Source organism: Amphiura filiformis, chromosome 15, assembly GCF_039555335.1.
Source record: "Amphiura filiformis chromosome 15, Afil_fr2py, whole genome shotgun sequence".
Taxonomy (NCBI): domain Eukaryota; kingdom Metazoa; phylum Echinodermata; class Ophiuroidea; order Amphilepidida; family Amphiuridae; genus Amphiura; species Amphiura filiformis.
In genome coordinates this window covers 59,723,237-59,741,104 of record NC_092642.1, presented here as the reverse complement: position 1 = coordinate 59,741,104, position 17,868 = coordinate 59,723,237, and the positions used below count along the sequence as shown (strand labels likewise).

At 36.6% G+C, this 17,868-nt stretch overlaps 1 protein-coding gene across 1 annotated transcript in view; it reads left to right on the top strand.

The window, feature by feature from the left end:
• Positions 1 to 17,868, top strand: part of LOC140171901 (alpha-aminoadipic semialdehyde dehydrogenase-like) — a 646,628-nt gene that overhangs the window by 362,124 nt on the left and 266,636 nt on the right. The window contains exon 16 of the mRNA XM_072195242.1: positions 12,995 to 13,068. Coding sequence (XP_072051343.1) covers positions 12,995 to 13,068 — 74 coding nt within the window. The remainder of the gene's footprint in view (positions 1 to 12,994; positions 13,069 to 17,868) is intronic.

Here is a 17,868-nt window from a genome sequence, read left to right as displayed (position 1 = left end):
ATGCCATACGGCCGGGCGGTTTCATGAGTTGCCGGCTCGATCATGTCATCCGCCGCCTGGTGTGGACTTACGTAACACATGTTACAAGACATGCCGGGATAGGGTATTGTGTACGCACTCACCTCGCGGTGTGTATTTCCTCGCTACGCTTGTTTGAATGTTTGCATGCAACAAAAGCCAAATCCGCATCTTTAGCGGTACACATCGATGCGGATTACAGTGCGCAGGTGGAGTCGTCTATTTTCTTTCTTAGAAGGAGTGTGTCCTCAGGAATATTGCACTTTTCCTGTTTGGTAAACATATTATTATGTTGCTATTTGATTGAGATTTCTTATGTTATTATAGTTTGTTTTAGTTAGATAGGTGGGTGGTTGTATAATGGGCAATTCAAGTTGAAATCCATCACCCCCTGTGGAAGGCCTTAATCTTACACACAGGGGGTGTAGAATTCAATGGGAGTTGCCCATTCAGGTAACCCCTCATTTGAAATTTGCATTTACTGTGTTGTGTCTTCCATAGAAGGTGTATGGATCGTGAAGGTAGTGGATTCAATAGCCCACAATGACGTACTTGTTTGAAAATAATGATCTATGTTTTTTGATTGGTGTTCTTAATGTTATGATTTTATTTCTATCAAACTTTGTACACTCTCATTCATCTGCAAATTTTAGGCACCTAAAGGCAAATCTGCTGTGGTGCCTGTGGTTAATTTGAGGGCTGCCAAATAGGTCAAAGTATTACCTAACCTACAGAATAAGTCTAGGATATGTAAATTGACCAGTATAGGATCCACAACATGCTCATCTATCAGGCACAGGTCTTTAACCCCCAATACATTTGTACATTCATTGAATGACCTTTGAAAATGTTGGTACAAAAACTCATACTCTGCAACTTGAGCTCAAATTTTGCACTATTATTGTTTAATTGAGATTATTGGACTATGCCATTGGGATGAGGCCATTGTGGCCCATAGTGTGTCCTTGCCCTATCCTGTACAGGTCTCCCACAAGGCTTCAATAATTATTACTTTATTCATGAGTTTCTCAGAAATATACTTGGAAAGACTATTATCATCATTGATTTAATTCCCTCTTTAAAAATAAGATTTAATTTTGTCAATCACATACATACACATATTATAAGTGGGACTATAAGTTATGCATAGAGGTGGTATAATTCCTGAAGGTATGTGCATACATGCTGTAGAAGTAATTGGTAATATTTGGTTTGTCATTTTCTTACTTAACTGATGGGCGGCTGCAATTGCATATGTTGTGAATAATGGGCTATTGCAGTTGAAATACATACACCCCCCATGGAAGACTGGAATTATGAAAACTTTCGGGCCTCATAACTGCTAAATTATTAGTCTAAAGAATATAAAAGTATACATTTTTAGAATTGGAAATGAATCTGTGAGGTCCAATTTGGGCCAAAATGCTCATTTTTGGAGAAAATCCAAAAAAACAGGTTTTTTGGCCCAAATTTTTTGCGCAACGTAACAAAAAAAATTGTTTGGCCAAAAACATTTTTTTATTAATTTTTAAAAACTAGATAAAAATATCTAGGGACCGTAATTTTATTTTTTTGAATTTTGACCAGCTTTGAGAAATTTGCACCAAAAATGGTCAAAAAATGCAAAATTTTCAAAAAAATCATAAAAAAGCCTGATTTTCGCCCAAATTTCAAATATTTTTGGTGAAGTTGGTCAAAATAAAAAAAATAAAAAAACGGTCCCTAGATATTTTTAAGGTTACACGAAGAAACGTATAAAAAACGTATAAAAGACGTATAAAGTTGTTCTCTAAAACCGTGTTTTCTCAGCAATCAAATATCGCAGTGAGTCAAATGTTGGTGCATGGATTTATCTTAACATTATTTTTGTGTGTTTATACAAATTTTTAGAATCCGTTTGAAAATCCTTCGTTTAAATCATTTTTACGCATCATGTTCACAAGATCAAAAACATGTTCCATGGGGAAGAACCAAAAACAGTACCGATTAAATTTTATTAGCCCCTTTTTGGGAACAATTTTCGAGAATCTTGTACCACAAAACACTGTTATGTTACATTATCGATATCTGGATTGTGGAACATTAATTTTAATTTCTAAAAGCCTACATTATTTCTCAAAAGTATGTCGATTCCTTATCATTTGAATTTCACTCCAAATTTAAGCTACTTTTGCAAAAATTGAGGTTTTTTCGCCATCGATACCTCCGACATTTACAGCGGTGATAAGATTGTTTATCATAAGAGCCTGGTATGCACTATTCCATAATAGTCAGTTTGAGATCAATCGATTTCACAGATCACTCAGTAGCTCAATCGGTTAGCGCTGGACTCACGTTCGACTATATAATACTATAGTTTTGAGCTGGAAAACTTAGGTACGTGTTCGAGTCCCTACGTGGTCCATTCCATCTATTTTATTTTATTTTTATCTCACATTTTTCTTTTTTCTTGTTCGTTTCTTTCTTTCTGACTGCAGCGATTGATTGTTTTTGCCCGTTTTTTTTTCATTATATAATTCAGGAATTTTTAGGCTATACTAGTCTAATAGGCGCTGCCTATGAATATATTTTTACAAATTAGATTAACAAAATATTGGTTGTTGGTTTTGTTACTGTTCTTGCAGTTATTGTTGTAGGCCTATATATTGCATAATCAGGGTATAAATAGGCCTATTATAGCCTATAGAAGTATTGATTTATTTCATGACAGATATCATCCAGGGTAATTTTAAAAATTGAAAATTTAGAAAATCCAAAGGAAAATTGCCGAAAACGGCTGACCACAATCACACCCCCCCATCAGCCCATATGGTCCTATCATGGTCGCCCCTTCCCTATCCCTGCAACATATAGGATGACTCACAAGCCGCGGTTTGTCCGTGGCCCTAGTTCAGATTGATACACTCTTGTAAGCGTTAGTTCATTCTTTTCTGCATGGCTGTTTCCATTATTAACTTACGCCCCTCTGGAATCAAGCCTTGAAAATCAATTGTATTTAACCTTAACTAGTTTTTAAAAATTAATATAAAAACATTTTTGGCCAAACAATTTTTTTTGTTACGTTGCGCGAAAAAATTTGGGCCAGAAAACCTGTTTTTTTTTTTTTTTTCCAAAAATGAGCATTTTGGCCCAAATTGGACCTCACAGATGAAAAAAATGTATACTTTTATATTCTTTAGACTAATAATTTAGCAGTTATGACGCCCGAAAGTTTCCATAATTCCAGGGTTCAGACCACCCTTAATCTCCCACTGTGAATTTCAACGGGGGGGGGGGTACCTGAATGGGTGACTCCATTTGAAATCTACACCCCCACTGGTTGTATGGATTTTGACTGGGATTGCCCAATTAACATGAAAGAGAAAGGTTTGCATTGTATTTTCCCATAGCATGTTTATGACTTACAATTCCTTTGCAAATTGACCTATTCTTTTGGTTGGGTTGACGTCCCAAAAGGGAAAATGCTCCAAAAAAAACCTTGCATACATGTGTGTTATATGGTTGCTATGTGCTGCATTTTTGTATGCACCTTTTCTCATAGGGGAAAACTGGAGACAAGCCCTGATGTCCAACTATTAGAATCGGCACCAATATGGTAAGAGGTGTATGGAATTCAACTGGAATAGTCCATTTTGCCCTCGGGGGTTCATTAGACAGGATTTGAAAGCCGTGTGCACTTTTGAATGAACTTTCAAATAAATACAGACCTTCCTAGCCTATTTTTGTGACCATAGTACATCATTTTTTTCAAGCACTCATTATTTATATCAAATATTGACTGAACCTGAAAAATAATAATGTTTGACTTGATGTGCCCTATTATGTGAGTAGGTTTTATTTGACAAATGTGGTGCGATCAAGCAAAATCAGTCCGAACTTGGAAATATTGATTTTGAGATGTAGCCAAACAAAGGAAATATTTCCTTTTGTTTCCTGTTGTTTTGGATACTCTTTATTTGCTCATAATAATCTTTGAAACTGATTGTCCAATTTCAATGGGGTTTTCAGCAAAATGCAGCTTTGTAAATGAAATTTACTCTCCTATAGGAAACTGAAAAATTACTTTTTCTCAGTTCCGACTGATTTTGCTTGACCGTATCACAAATTTGAAGTGTATATGTGACATGATCAAGGGGAATTAGTCACATGTTGACCCTGGTCGAAAATGTGTTTTACACATGTTTCTAAAGAGGACATTTAGAGCTTTCAGAAACTGAAAACCCCTACTTGATATGACTTTTCTTTGCGAAGTTACGTCCATTTATCAATCGCTAAAAACGATATGAAACAAAATAATTTTGACACCTTCTTTGCCAATATCTCAAAATCAATATTAGCGACATCCGACTCATTTGCCTTGATCGTGTCGCATATTAGGCTGTGCTTATGTATTATGTATGTTTTTATTCTCAGTAGTCAAGAAATGTTTGTTTTAGTCTATTTAATCAGACACACTTAATCGAATTGACATTGAATGTCGTGAGAATTGAATTGGTTCATGGTAAAAACAAATATTAGCATCCGAGGAGGACATGAATATCTATAACTGATAATGTGCAAAATGTGGGTTAATTGTATTTGCCATATAGCTGGGTTTGTTTATCCTTTGATGTGGTGTTTCTTGTTTTATCAAACTTAATTTTATTTGACCTATTAAGCCAGTGTGATTTGAGTCATTTGAGGACTGCAGTTATTGAAGAAAGGAACAAAGGTCTGCCATGAAAACATGGTGTCACTTAAAATGTTATAGTGCTACCTACTGAAGGTAACCGATTTATGGTCTTCTGTGGGTCTTATCTACTCATGAGAGCTAGTTGATGTGAGATGTGTATCATGCTATCTACTGAAGATAACTGATTTGTGGTCTTCAGTAAGTCTTATCTACTCAAGAGAGCTAATTGATGTGAGATGTGTATCATGCTATCTGCTGAGGATTACTGATTTGTGGTTTTCAGTAAGTCTTATCTACTCATGAGAGCTAGTTGATGTGAGATGTGTATCATGCTATCTACTGAAGATTACTGATTTGTGGTCTTCAGTAAGTCTTATCTACTCAAGAGAGCTAATTGATGTGAGATGTTTATCATGCTATCTACTGAAGATAACTGATTTGTGGTCTTCAGTAGGTCTTATCTACTCTTGAGAGCTAGGTGATGTGAGATGTGTATCATGCTATCTACTGAAGATAACTGATTTGTGGTCTTCAGTAGGTCTTATCTACTCAAGAGAGCTAATTGATGTGAGATGTGTATCATGCTATCTGCTGAGGATTACTGATTTGTGGTTTTCAGTAAGTCTTATCTACTCATGAGAGCTAGTTGATGTGAGATGTGTATCATGCTATCTGCTGAGGATTACTGATTTGTGGTCTTCAGTAAGTCTTATCTACTCAAGAGAGCTAATTGATGTGAGATGTTTATCATGCTATCTACTGAAGATTACTGATTTGTGGTCTTCAGTAAGTCTTATCTACTCAAGAGAGCTAATTGATGTGAGATGTTTATCATGCTATCTACTGAGGATAACTGATTTGTGGTCTTCTGTGGGTCTTATCTACTCATGAGAGCTAGTTGATGTGAGATGTTTATCATGCTATCTACTGAAGATAACTGGTTTGTGGTCTTCTGTGGGTCTTATCTACTCATGAGAGCTAGTTGATGTGAGATGTTTATCATGCTATCTACTGAAGATAACTGATTTGTGGTCTTCTGTGGGTCTTATCTAGTCAAGAGAGTTAATTGATGTGAGATGTTTATCATGCTATCTACTGAAGATAACTGATTTGTGGTCTTCAGTGGGTCTTATCTACTCATGAGAGCTAGTTGATGTGAGATGTTTATCATGCTATCTACTGAAGATAACTGATTTGTGATCTTCTGTGGGTCTTATCTACTCATGAGAGCTAGTTGATGTGAGATGTTTATCATGCTATCTACTGAAGATAACTGATTTGTGGTCTTCTGTAGGTCTTATCTACTCATGAGAGCTAGTTGATGTGAGATGTTTATCATGCTATCTACTGAAGATAACTGATTTGTGGTCTTCTGTGGGTCTTATCTACTCATGAGAGCTAATTGATGTGAGATGTTTATCATGCTATCTACTGAAGATAACTGATTTGTGGTCTTCTGTAGGTCTTCTCTACTCATGAGAGCTAATTGATGTGAGATGTGTATCATGCTATCTACTGAAGATAACTGATTTGTGGTCTTCAGTAGGTCTTATCTACTCAAGAGAGCTAATTGATGTGAGATGTGTATCATGCTATCTACTGAAGATAACTGATTTGTGGTCCTCTGTGGTCTTATCTACTCATGAGAGCTAGTTGATGTGAGATGTTTATCATGCTATCTACTGAAGATAACTGATTTGTGGTCTTCTGTGGGTCTTATCTACTCAAGAGAGCTAATTGATGTGAGATGTTTATCATGCTATCTACTGAAGATAACTGATTTGTGGTCTTCAGTGGGTCTTATCTACTCATGAGAGCTAGTTGATGTGAGATGTTTATCATGCTATCTACTGAAGATAACTGATTTGTGGTCTTCTGTGGGTCTTATCTACTCATGAGAGCTAGTTGATGTGAGATGTTTATCATGCTATCTACTGAAGATAACTGATTTGTGGTCTTCTGTAGGTCTTCTCTACTCATGAGAGCTAATTGATGTGGGATGTGTATCATGCTATCTACTGAAGATAACTGATTTGTGGTCCTCTGTGGTCTTATCTACTCATGAGAGCTAGTTGATGTGAGATGTTTATCATGCTATCTACTGAAGATAACTGATTTGTGGTCTTCTGTAGGTCTTCTCTACTCATGAGAGCTAATTGATGTGAGATGTGTATCATGCTATCTACTGAAGATAACTGATTTGTGGTCCTCTGTGGTCTTATCTACTCATGAGAGCTAGTTGATGTGAGATGTGTATCATGCTATCTACTGAAGATAACTGATTTGTGGTCTTCTGTGGATCTTATTGACTCAAATGTTAAGTCTTTAAGACCTTCCTTTGCTGAAGGCATCATGTCAAACATGCCTAGAAAGGCTGCTTTTTGCCTTTAAAATATCGTTCTCCATTTTCTGTGATTCCTTTTCTCTGACAAATGTTCGAGGTGAATCAACAGTTTCTTAATTTCTGACTTTTTTATAGTCTTTGACTCATGATTGGAGGGTTGTGAGTATGTTGTGCACTTAGACAAGGCCCTTAACCGCTTACCTCTCTCCATGCAGGTGTATAAATTGATACTGGGGAATCCCCTACAACAAGTTAATTCAAGGGAGTCGGGCTCAAACACCAAGGAAAAGGAGATGGGAACTTTAAGGCCTGTGAGCATGGCTGCATTGCCTTGCAGTATCAAAGCTGAGAAAAATGACTCACATTTCATATCAGTCTAGATTGGCTGTTGTAGTTAAATCTATACACCCCCTATGGAAGACATGGCCTTAATCTCCCACACATGGGGTGTTGATTTCAAATGGAGTCACCCATTCAGGTAATCTCATTTGAAATTTACACTCCGTGTGTGGATGATTAAGGTCACATCTTCCATATGGGGTGTATGGCTTTCAACTGGAATAATTCATCAAGACTTCCACTTAAACTAGAGTCAGACTGTTTTCTAAAATCCATTTTCCGTGTTGTAATCCGTGTTGTAAAATTGGTAAATCCATGTCATTAATAAAGCTTAAAATGTATAAACAATGATATTAATATCACAATAAAGTGTTCAATATCGCGATCAATATTGTCTGATTGGAATATTCTCACGATAATAGGCTGACTATTACGAAGTTTGAAGGGATATAGGGGGTCATGCCTTGGTAATATACCTTTATTTCGGTATTATTAAACAGTATTTTTATCATAAAAATTGACATACACAACTCATGATTGTTTTTGACACTTATTTCTCTTATATTTTGACAATTTTTGTCACATCATAAAAAAATGTCATTTTCTGTGTTGTTCCTCCGATTCCGTGATTTTCTTCCGTTTTCCGTAAAACGGAAAACTTCGGACTCTAACTTAAACCCTAAAACCAAAACTGAAAAAAATATCGACCCACATTTCATATGAGTCGAGGTTGAAATGTGTCTTCTCAAGATGCTAAGTCCTTGAGCAGACAAATCCGATTAAGAACAGTAAATATAACATGACCATATGCAAACCATTTCTTGAGAAAGACAGCTTAAATGTGTTAATGGAATCCCAGAGGAGTTAGGAAACTCAAACACCTATACAGTTGTAGCTTCTATAGCAGACTCTGTTTGGAACTCAATACCATTTTTTTTGTATTAATTGGGCTATTCCAGATGTATTCCGCACTCCCTCTATGGAAGACACCTCCGGAATTAGGGGCTGAATTGACAGCCGGAATTCACATGTCAGGAAAACCCCATGGAAGACCCTGCCGGATTTGTAGTAATATGTCTAATATGGCCAGCCGGAATTCACGTAAATGTAAATGTCTTCCATACTGTTCCAGCTGGAATTAGAACATTTTCTCAGTTTCCAGCCAGAATTCAAGTTAATGTAAATGTCTTTCATAGTTTAATCGAGATGGTGATAGATTCTGCCGGAATTGGAGCATTTTTGACCATTTTCCAGCCGGAATATTAAGAAATGTAAATGTCTTCCATAGGCACATCATGGCCTTTCACAATCCCCACTCTTGTTTTTTCGTTAATTTCAGCAGCCGGAATTTCACCTAATCTCAATGTCTTCCATACCCTCCAGCAGGAATCTTTGCTAAAAATGACTGCTGGAATTCTAGACACATCTCAATTCCAGCTGGAATTGTATTTTTTTTCAAATGTTTTCCATAGGGGGGGGGGGGTGCGGAATACATCTGGAATAGCCCATTGCAAGAACTGTTTTGAAAATCTGTCTGTTTGATGTCTCCAAAGGCATAGAAACAGATTTAATATGAAAACGGGTCACTTTGGCCAACTAAATAAAATGTAGGTTGAAGTATCATACTAGATACTGTCAAGGGACAATTTAATGAGACATTTTCACTTACATGTGTGGCAGCATGTGCCATGGTGGCTTGCTTGCCTGCTTCATATACATGTTGTTATGCAGTGTTTTTGATATAGATTGCCAGTTGAAAGCAAAACAAACAAAGAAATGAGCAAATAAATGAACGAACAAATAAATAGATGTAATATAACTAAATATTTTTAAATAAATTAAAATTTTAAATTTCAAATTTTTAAAATTACTAACTTACTTCTGACAGATTGACTATAGAAAAAAAAACATTTTGAGAACTTCAGGGTGATTCCTTCACTGCTGTGAAGTAATTCTTGAACTTGAGAGAAACTAAAATTTCATCTGCACTCACCAGATATTGAACTTGCTTTCTCAGTGTGTAGTGGTGTTTGAGACATCGAGATCAGTGTTTCATGTTAACTTCTACTGCATATGCCTTTATCCATGTATTTCTTGTGATCCTAACCTTTTCTGTTTTGACATTTTGTAAACATTTGAAGCTGTTCAAATGAATCATGACCCTTTTTGAGTAATTATTTGGTTCCAAAGACACAAATGATGCATACCCAACAAACACAATGTAATTTATATAAAATGTTTAAATGTTGGGTTATATAAATTGTATCAAGCATTTTAATAATATTAAAAAAAACTTATTGCAAAACAGTCTAATGTTATTTAAGGTTGACAAAATATCTTGCAAAAATGTTTGCCCAAAAATTTTAGATGACATTTTGAAAATGTTGTCGTGTTATTTCATACTGAAAGTTTTAACCGAACATTTAAATGTTGTTAACGTTTTGACCAAAAACAAATTGGGCTGTTCCAGTTGAAATCCATACACCCCCAATGGAAGACATGACCTTAATCTCCACACAGGCCGTAGATTTAAAATGGAGTCACACATTCAGGTGAGGCCATTTGGAATTCACACTCCCTGTGTGTCTATGTCTATGTCTTCCATGGGGGGAGGGTGTATGTTTTTGAACTGGAATATCCCATTATATAACTATATATAATACGTCATTAACCTGCTGATGAGTGGCTGATATTGGCATTGAATATTTTGGGGAGAATGAATTTGAATTGAATCACTAGAGGTCTAATATGGATTTGGAAATCAACCTTCCATAGAGTGCATTATAAGGGTATGGTTTGAAGTACCCTAACTGACATAAGTCATGTTCAGACGACCATCAACTTTCAAGAGTTTGAACCTCCAAACATGGAAACAAAATTCTAAGTCACATGAGTTGTGTCCATATGGTGATTTTGCCAGCAGAAACTGCTGAACCACCCTGAAGTTACTGATATGTGCATAGATGTAGGAACCTGCTGATTGGCCAAAATGAATATTGTGTCCAATTTTGAACCAATCAGGGAGGGTATTAGTAAAATCATCTGCAAATGTAAGTTTGACCATAAATATTTAAAAGCCTAGTCCTAATTGGCAATTGAAATGAGCATTTCAAGTTATCAACCAATCAGAAATGCTGTTAGATGACCAGTAGTGTCCGGGGGTTAAGTGAACCTCTGAATGAAACCATCAAATGTGTCCACACAGCACAAACTTTTATTTGTTTTCCATCAAAAACACATTAAGAAACACCAAAATATTTCAAAATTAAAAATAACATCAGCATGGAGAAAGTGCAACAAAAGGTTCATAGCACCCCCTGTACAATGCAAATAAATTAATAAAACAACATTGATTTAACAACAAGCATGGAATAGAGCTAGTTCTAGTTCCTCGAGGGGGGGGGGTGCACGTGAAGCGCACAATGGTGGATTTTGTAATGTCAGAAAGGGGTTGTCATGGTCCCATACAGGCACTGAACAAGTGCTAGCATGGAATAACAATCACAATCGTTGTAAGCATGGGAAAAAATTGCTACATTAAGGTAGCTTCCTCGGATACAACACCCTTGTTTTTATTTGCCCATTCCTGGGGAAGGAGCTATGGTTACCAAACTTTCAGGGGTGGTAAATAATATCTAAATTCTCTTGCCAGGATTTTTGGATAAAGTGTTTACTTTTTGAAAAATTTAGTTTTTTAGTTTTTTCCATTGTTTTTTTAGGAAATGTTAGAAACACTGTAGCTTAAAATAGAAACACTTTGAGATGACAAAAACTTGGCAAGTAAAACACACATCCTATATCATTTTCAAGGAGTTCTGTACATGACACCGTAGCCGATAAAGCCACCTTAATGGATATAAATTTTCATGTGCAAGATTAATTAAGACATCTGTAAAAAGAGTTTTTATAGGGAAAGAATTATTGGTTTATAATAGAGTTGAATGTTTTCTTTTAAACTGACTGAAAGTTTCTAAATTTCCCTAAAATACAAAATTAATTTTTTTTTTCTTCAAAAATTAAACACTTCATCTAAAAAGGATGGTGAGTGAATTTAGTTATTAAAGCTTATACACCATCCCCGAAACTTTGGAAGCCATTAAAATGAGGACAAATTTTGGCAATTTTACAAAATTAAGAAATACATACAAAATTTGAAAAAAATGTTTATGAAACTCTAAAAATAGATGGAGTGAAGACTTGACGTTAGTTTGTTCCAAGTTTTAAATTAACACACAATTCCGATTTGCTACAAGCATGATTAACGGTACGAACCACCTTAATTCCCATGCCTCCCAATTTCATTTCAAACCTTCAAATTTTGTGTAAGTGTGCTGCGAGGTTCAATGAATGCCCTTCAATATCGTTGGGGTGGGTCAAACATGTTAATTCCCCTTGGAGTGGCAAACCACTAAGTGCGTCTGCACGGGCGAAACTCCCGTATGAACTTTCAAGGGTTACCATCCTCTTGAGTGTTGCCTGCCCGTGTGGACGCGACTGTAGAAGTATTGAGTAATTTGAGATTTCAAACATTCATATCCCCCTTGGGAATGAAATAAGCCTGCTTTTGATTGCCATTGGAAGGTTTTTGACATCTGTAAAGTTTACTTTGAAATATCATAGAGATTATGAGAATGCAGCCTGATAAAACGTTACATAATTCAATGGGCTGTTCCACTTGAAATCCACACTCCCTATGGAAAACATGACCTTAATCTCCCACACAGGGAGTGTGCATTTCAAATGGGATTACCTGAATAGGTGATTTCATTTGAAATCTGCACCCCCTGTGTGGGAGATTAAGGTCATGTCTTCCATAGGGGGTGTATGGATAGCAACTGGAACAGCCCAGTGCAACTGATTGATCTTCATTAATTCAAGAGTAAACAACTTGAACAGGAGATGTACGTCAATTTTTACAATTTGATTTTGAAAGATGACGCGCGAACTGTGGATATTAATTTGCGATCAAGTAGTTATTAATAATGATGGGTTTCAATCATGTATTGCATACTGTAAAACTTGTATAAATAAAATTTTAATTTGCTTGTCCAAATAGTGGAATTAAAGTCATAATGTACGATCTTTTTTCAGAATTTACCTTTACTTTTTTCAAAACCGATTTTTTGGCATATTTGTAATACTTACGTTCTAACTTAAATCTATGAGCAAACTGTCAAATTCGTCCTATTTGTAGTAAAACTGGACGATTTTCTGTTAGTCCGACATAAAGTCATAATTTTTAGATTATGACTTTATGTCGGCCACGATCGCAAACCGTAGTCTCGTGCAAAACTAGCTTGGTTAAGATCGTACATTAAGGCTTTAACTTGAAATTCTGGCATTCAAAATTATAGTTTCATACAGCTGAGGATGACTGATAAACTTTGATTTGTCCATTGATCGATCTTTGGTTTGTGTGATTGATGATCAACTGATTGGTTGATTGATTGATTGATTGATTGATTGATTGATTGATCAGAATGCAATTCGATAGGTCTGATGTGCTCTCATGTCCCACAAAAAATGCTGTCAAAACGCTCATTCCAGTTCCCTTAACACTACTATGTGAAAATTTGATATATTATGAAATAACTGTTAATTATTGTCATTGTTTCTTGCAGACCAAAGGGATCAGACTGTGGAATCGTTAATGTCAACATTCCTACCAGTGGAGCTGAAATCGGTGGCGCTTTTGGTAAGTGATGTTTTTATATTTGCAGCTGATGAAAATTGAGCAGTAGTTTTTTCAACGTGAAATTGTAAAAATTAGCTCCATTAACTGCCCTTCCCTATGTTTTTTTTTTTCTTCAAATATTAACAAAAAACACTATTTGGAAACGTTTTTTAAGAGACACACTGTTTTTATCTTCAGGGGACCTGGTACATGAACATACATTATAACATACATGTGAAATGATATATGTTGCAATGGCAACGGTATAGGTCTTTTAAAATATGATAAACTCATTTTTGTAAAATGGAGTTGGACCCTTGTTCCACTCAGAGGATGATTTAAGCACTTCCCAGCAAGTCTTGCGGTTAGCACAGCTGTGTGAGTGAACATGACACCGCTGCCCGCCCACGTGTAAAAGTGTAAAAAAAATGATTGTTTATAAATTACTTGAAAGTGACCGTCAAACTTTTTGGATCAACAGTCAAAAGCTGCTTTGATGCAGTAATGAACTATCAAGTAATTAATCTGAAATCTGTAAATTTAAATGCAGGTCATACAATCATCATGATGTTGTGGAGCGAAGGTCACATATTCTTTGATTCCCTGTCCGTACTCATTGTGTAATAATGTTTGTTTAGAACTGTGCCCATCAGAATGATGTTAAATGGCGCCCTGGTCCCTGCGTGGCGATACATGATTGTCCAAAAGTTATTTTTTTATCCAAACCATCCATTGGAATACATCATCTGGCTACCATATATCGTAATTTTGTCGAGTGACACTCACATTTATGCAATGAAATACATGCTTAAAATCTTCAATTATTTCTGGTGAAATATGCATGAATAGCATTGAATTTGTAGGTAAATTTTCCACTTTTTTTAAGACCCCACTCACAGGCTTGTATACTTCAACTTGGAAGTTGCCCCCTGGCCACAAGATCTATTCATATATATACCCTTGAATGGTTTATTTATATTTTTTAATCTGCAAAACACGAAGCTTCCCTTTGCCATAAAAGAATCATTTAAATATCAAAGCCAAGGTGACCCATCGAGAAACACAATATGTTATAAAATACATAATATGTTATAAAAATACATAAGTAAAGTGTAATGTTTCTTTCCAAATGCACCCCTCCCCCCTTTCTGGGGCTTGTGCATCAGATAGATGCGTCAGCATCTCGGCTCACATGTATTATTGTGTTGTGTCCAATTTCTCCCTCAACATGCTGTTATTAAACTATAAATGTTCAGACCTCAAGACGTCTCAAACCCTTGAAAGTCAATAGAAAATGAAATTTCCATGTCAAGACTCAAATTTTGATTGTCGGTAGATATCCATTTTCAAGTAAGATCTTCAAAACTATAGAGAGAGACCTTTGAAGGTCCTTGAAATTTGATTTTCATGAAAAGTGGGAGGATGTAACTCTTTAAGAATAGCCCAGAGTGTTGAGACGGTCACAGTATCCTTGAGAATTGTGCTATTCCAATTGAAATCCATACACCCCCTGTTAGACATAACCTTATTCTCCCACACATGGGGTGTAGATTTCAAATGGAGTCACCATTTCAGGTAACCCCATTTGAAATTCACACTCCCTGTGGAAGACATGACCTTATTCTCAGACACATGGGATGTAGATTTCAAATGGAGTCACCATTTCAGGTAACCCCATTTGAAATTCACACTCCCTGTGTGGAAGATAATATTCAATTCAATTCCTAAAATGCTCATCAGGCTGGAGAATAGCAAAATTGCTTGTTCACATCATCACATGGCAGTTACATTTGAGGATCACTCTGGGATATCCATGGACGAAAGAGATAACAGACCAGCTCCAAACAGTCAAAGTCTCAGCATCACCTGATAATGAGGGTGACATTCCATGAAATGCGACAGACGAAACTGCTATGCACATACCGCGTATTTGTACGGTTTTTCACGTAGATGCGAAGACACGCAAAGCTCTATCGTGTATACGCTATTGCACACAACATTGGCATGATTGTTAGACATGGACGATCCAACACAACAATCAGCGTCATGATGAATATGCGAGAATTCACAGCAGAGAAAACACAGGGACTTTGACTGGTTACGATTGGTCTGTCTGTGGGGATAAATAGTGTCTGGGGATATCATTAAATTCCCTAGATTTTTTTGGGATAAATTTGAGGAATCCTAAAGACAGGTTTATAGGGTAGATTTCCTCATGTGCCGTCTCCATGTGGAGTCTACACTGTGGATGTACCTAGTATTACATCTTTAGTTAGAAATGCAGCATGCTTTATCAAAGAAACCATATACCGTATTTAGTCAAATAGTCGCCCCCCCCTCAAATAAACCCCCCACAACTTTGTTCAACCAAGATGTTTCAAAAATTCTGATATTTCCATGCTATCTTGTGTAGTAAGCTTACCAAGTTGCTCACATGGTCAATAATAGCAGCAATAAATGGCTAAAATCTGCATCGGAACACCGGAAGTGAACCAAAAGTCAGTGTCAAAAGTTCATAGTTCGTCATTTTAGCATGACTTTTAAGCTTACCTAATGATTTTAACAGGAATTGTCGTGCTAAAAATGACCTCTAATAAACGCCCCCTTGGGAAAATGTAACGCCCCCGGAGGCGCTTATTTGACGAAATACGGTAGTCCTTGAAAATTTGATATTGGAGCCTTTAAAGTCTGAAGATTTGTACAACGGTATACCTGATACAACTGAATATGCAAGAGATGAAGTTGTCGCAACATTTCATCATGAATTTCAGTGTACATTACAACTCATGGTTTGAAGAGGATGGATGATGGAGACAAATGATGTTGATAGCGATAATGTGTGTGTTAATGATAGACCTTATATGTAGCAATGTACATGACAAAACATATTTGGTGCCTTCTTTGAATTGAAGTTAACTTTCAATTCTTGAATCATGAAGTACATATACCTATATTGCGGCTGATGAAATAACAATGACCTAATATGAGGTAGACATAACAGGTGCAAGGCAGGTGGCAGACTTGCATAAGGAAATACTATCTGACTCGCATCTTCTGCTTGAAATTAATGTTGAATTTGATTTTTTTTAAATTTCTTCCAATAGTTCCAAGTAAAGGAAGGCTTCTATACTAAATTCCAATCAGAAAGACACATATAGGGTGTCCCAATAAAAAAGACCATTTGTGGGGTTTCACCACAATTTTTAAAATGTATAATGAAAATATAAAATTTGCTCAAAAGAAACAGTGAGCCTGGTTATATTTTGAACTCATTTGATTCTGTTCACCAGTTCTGAACACAAAAGCCCATGATGTACCACTGTAGCGTTGGCAAGATTCTTCAGGGGTCTGCCAATTTTGCACTGTTTATATATAGCATAAACATGGAAGTGGGGATCTGATTGGCAAATAGAATCGGGTCATTATCACATCATCACCTCATTCACCGATCAAGCTGTGTTGCATCGCGTGACCTAGGCGTGATTTAGTTCTTTTTATGTGATAATCAGGAAGAGCAGTCGGACACCACTGCACTGTGGAACCTTGCTGAATACTACAGTGCTATTTCTTGCATTCTAAGTTTGCTTTTAAACACTCATGATTGGTGGATGTTGAATAATGGTCTGTTTTCAAATATAATGATCCACTTCAAATAAAACTTTTCAGAGAAAGTTTTGATTAAATTTATGCTCTCGGGCGAATAGTTCAAATCCCTATTATATTACAGCAAACAAACTTGGATCATAGTTAATTTTAGGTCAACATGTAAAATATGCTGAAAATGAAAAAAAAATTGTCTCTAATGAATATTCACTATAATGTGTTTGTTCACTTCCCATGTTATTGGATGACCTATTTGGGACTGCCATCCCTAGTCTAGTTTTTTTACTTCTGTTACCAAAAGTAATTGTGAAAGCAGCGAGACTCTTGGCTCAAGAACCGCCTTGTCTAGGGTCTGTGCCCAGACTAGAGCCCTGATGCCTTGAACCAAGGCTAACCTGTGCCTTCAAAATCACCAATATCATGACATGTACCTAATCGCTAGTTTGATCATAACCATAGCATAATATTTGTATCTAACATTTCATAATGGCCTCCAGGTTAAAAACGATTTTGTATCCCAGGTGTCATTTTTGTGAAATCCATGCAATCAATTTGGATACAAAGCCAATGTTAAACAGAAATCTAGGAATGGGAATGATGTCTAGGTGCCCGCGGTCAGGAAATATGTGTCTGTCTACGGAGTACCTAGATCACATTCAAGAGTTTCCAAGCATGTAACACAAGTTGTGTTCACATTGTCGGACGTACGCCCGGCAGAACTTAGTCCGCGCAAGTTGCTAGGAGTATAGTGGTAGGTGCTGCCAGGAGTAGGTGCAGTGTGAACGATGGTAAGCGTAAGTTCCGCCAGGTGTACGTCTGACGATTTACTCCTGACAAAAGTAAGGAGTAGCGAGCTGGGTGTAACCTCCGCCAGGCGTAAGTTGCAATGTGAATGCTGCTACGCCTGGCAGCCGGTGTAAGTTTGACCTTTTATTGGTTGGAACTAAGAAATTACATAACGCATGGTTGAAAAGGGTCACGGAAACACCGGAAGTGGTAGCCGATGTTTACGCCAACCAGAAGTGAATGCTTGGTGGAACTGGTCGGCGTAATGCTAGGAGTAGGCTAGGTGTGGACACGCGGTAGGAGTAGGGAAAATATTTGTGGAATTTTGATCAAAGTTAGCGTAAGTTTACGCCGGGTGTAACTCAAAATGTGAACACAACTAGATATATAGATCAGGCTATCCCACTTTAAACTGTGCTTCTCCATATTAGA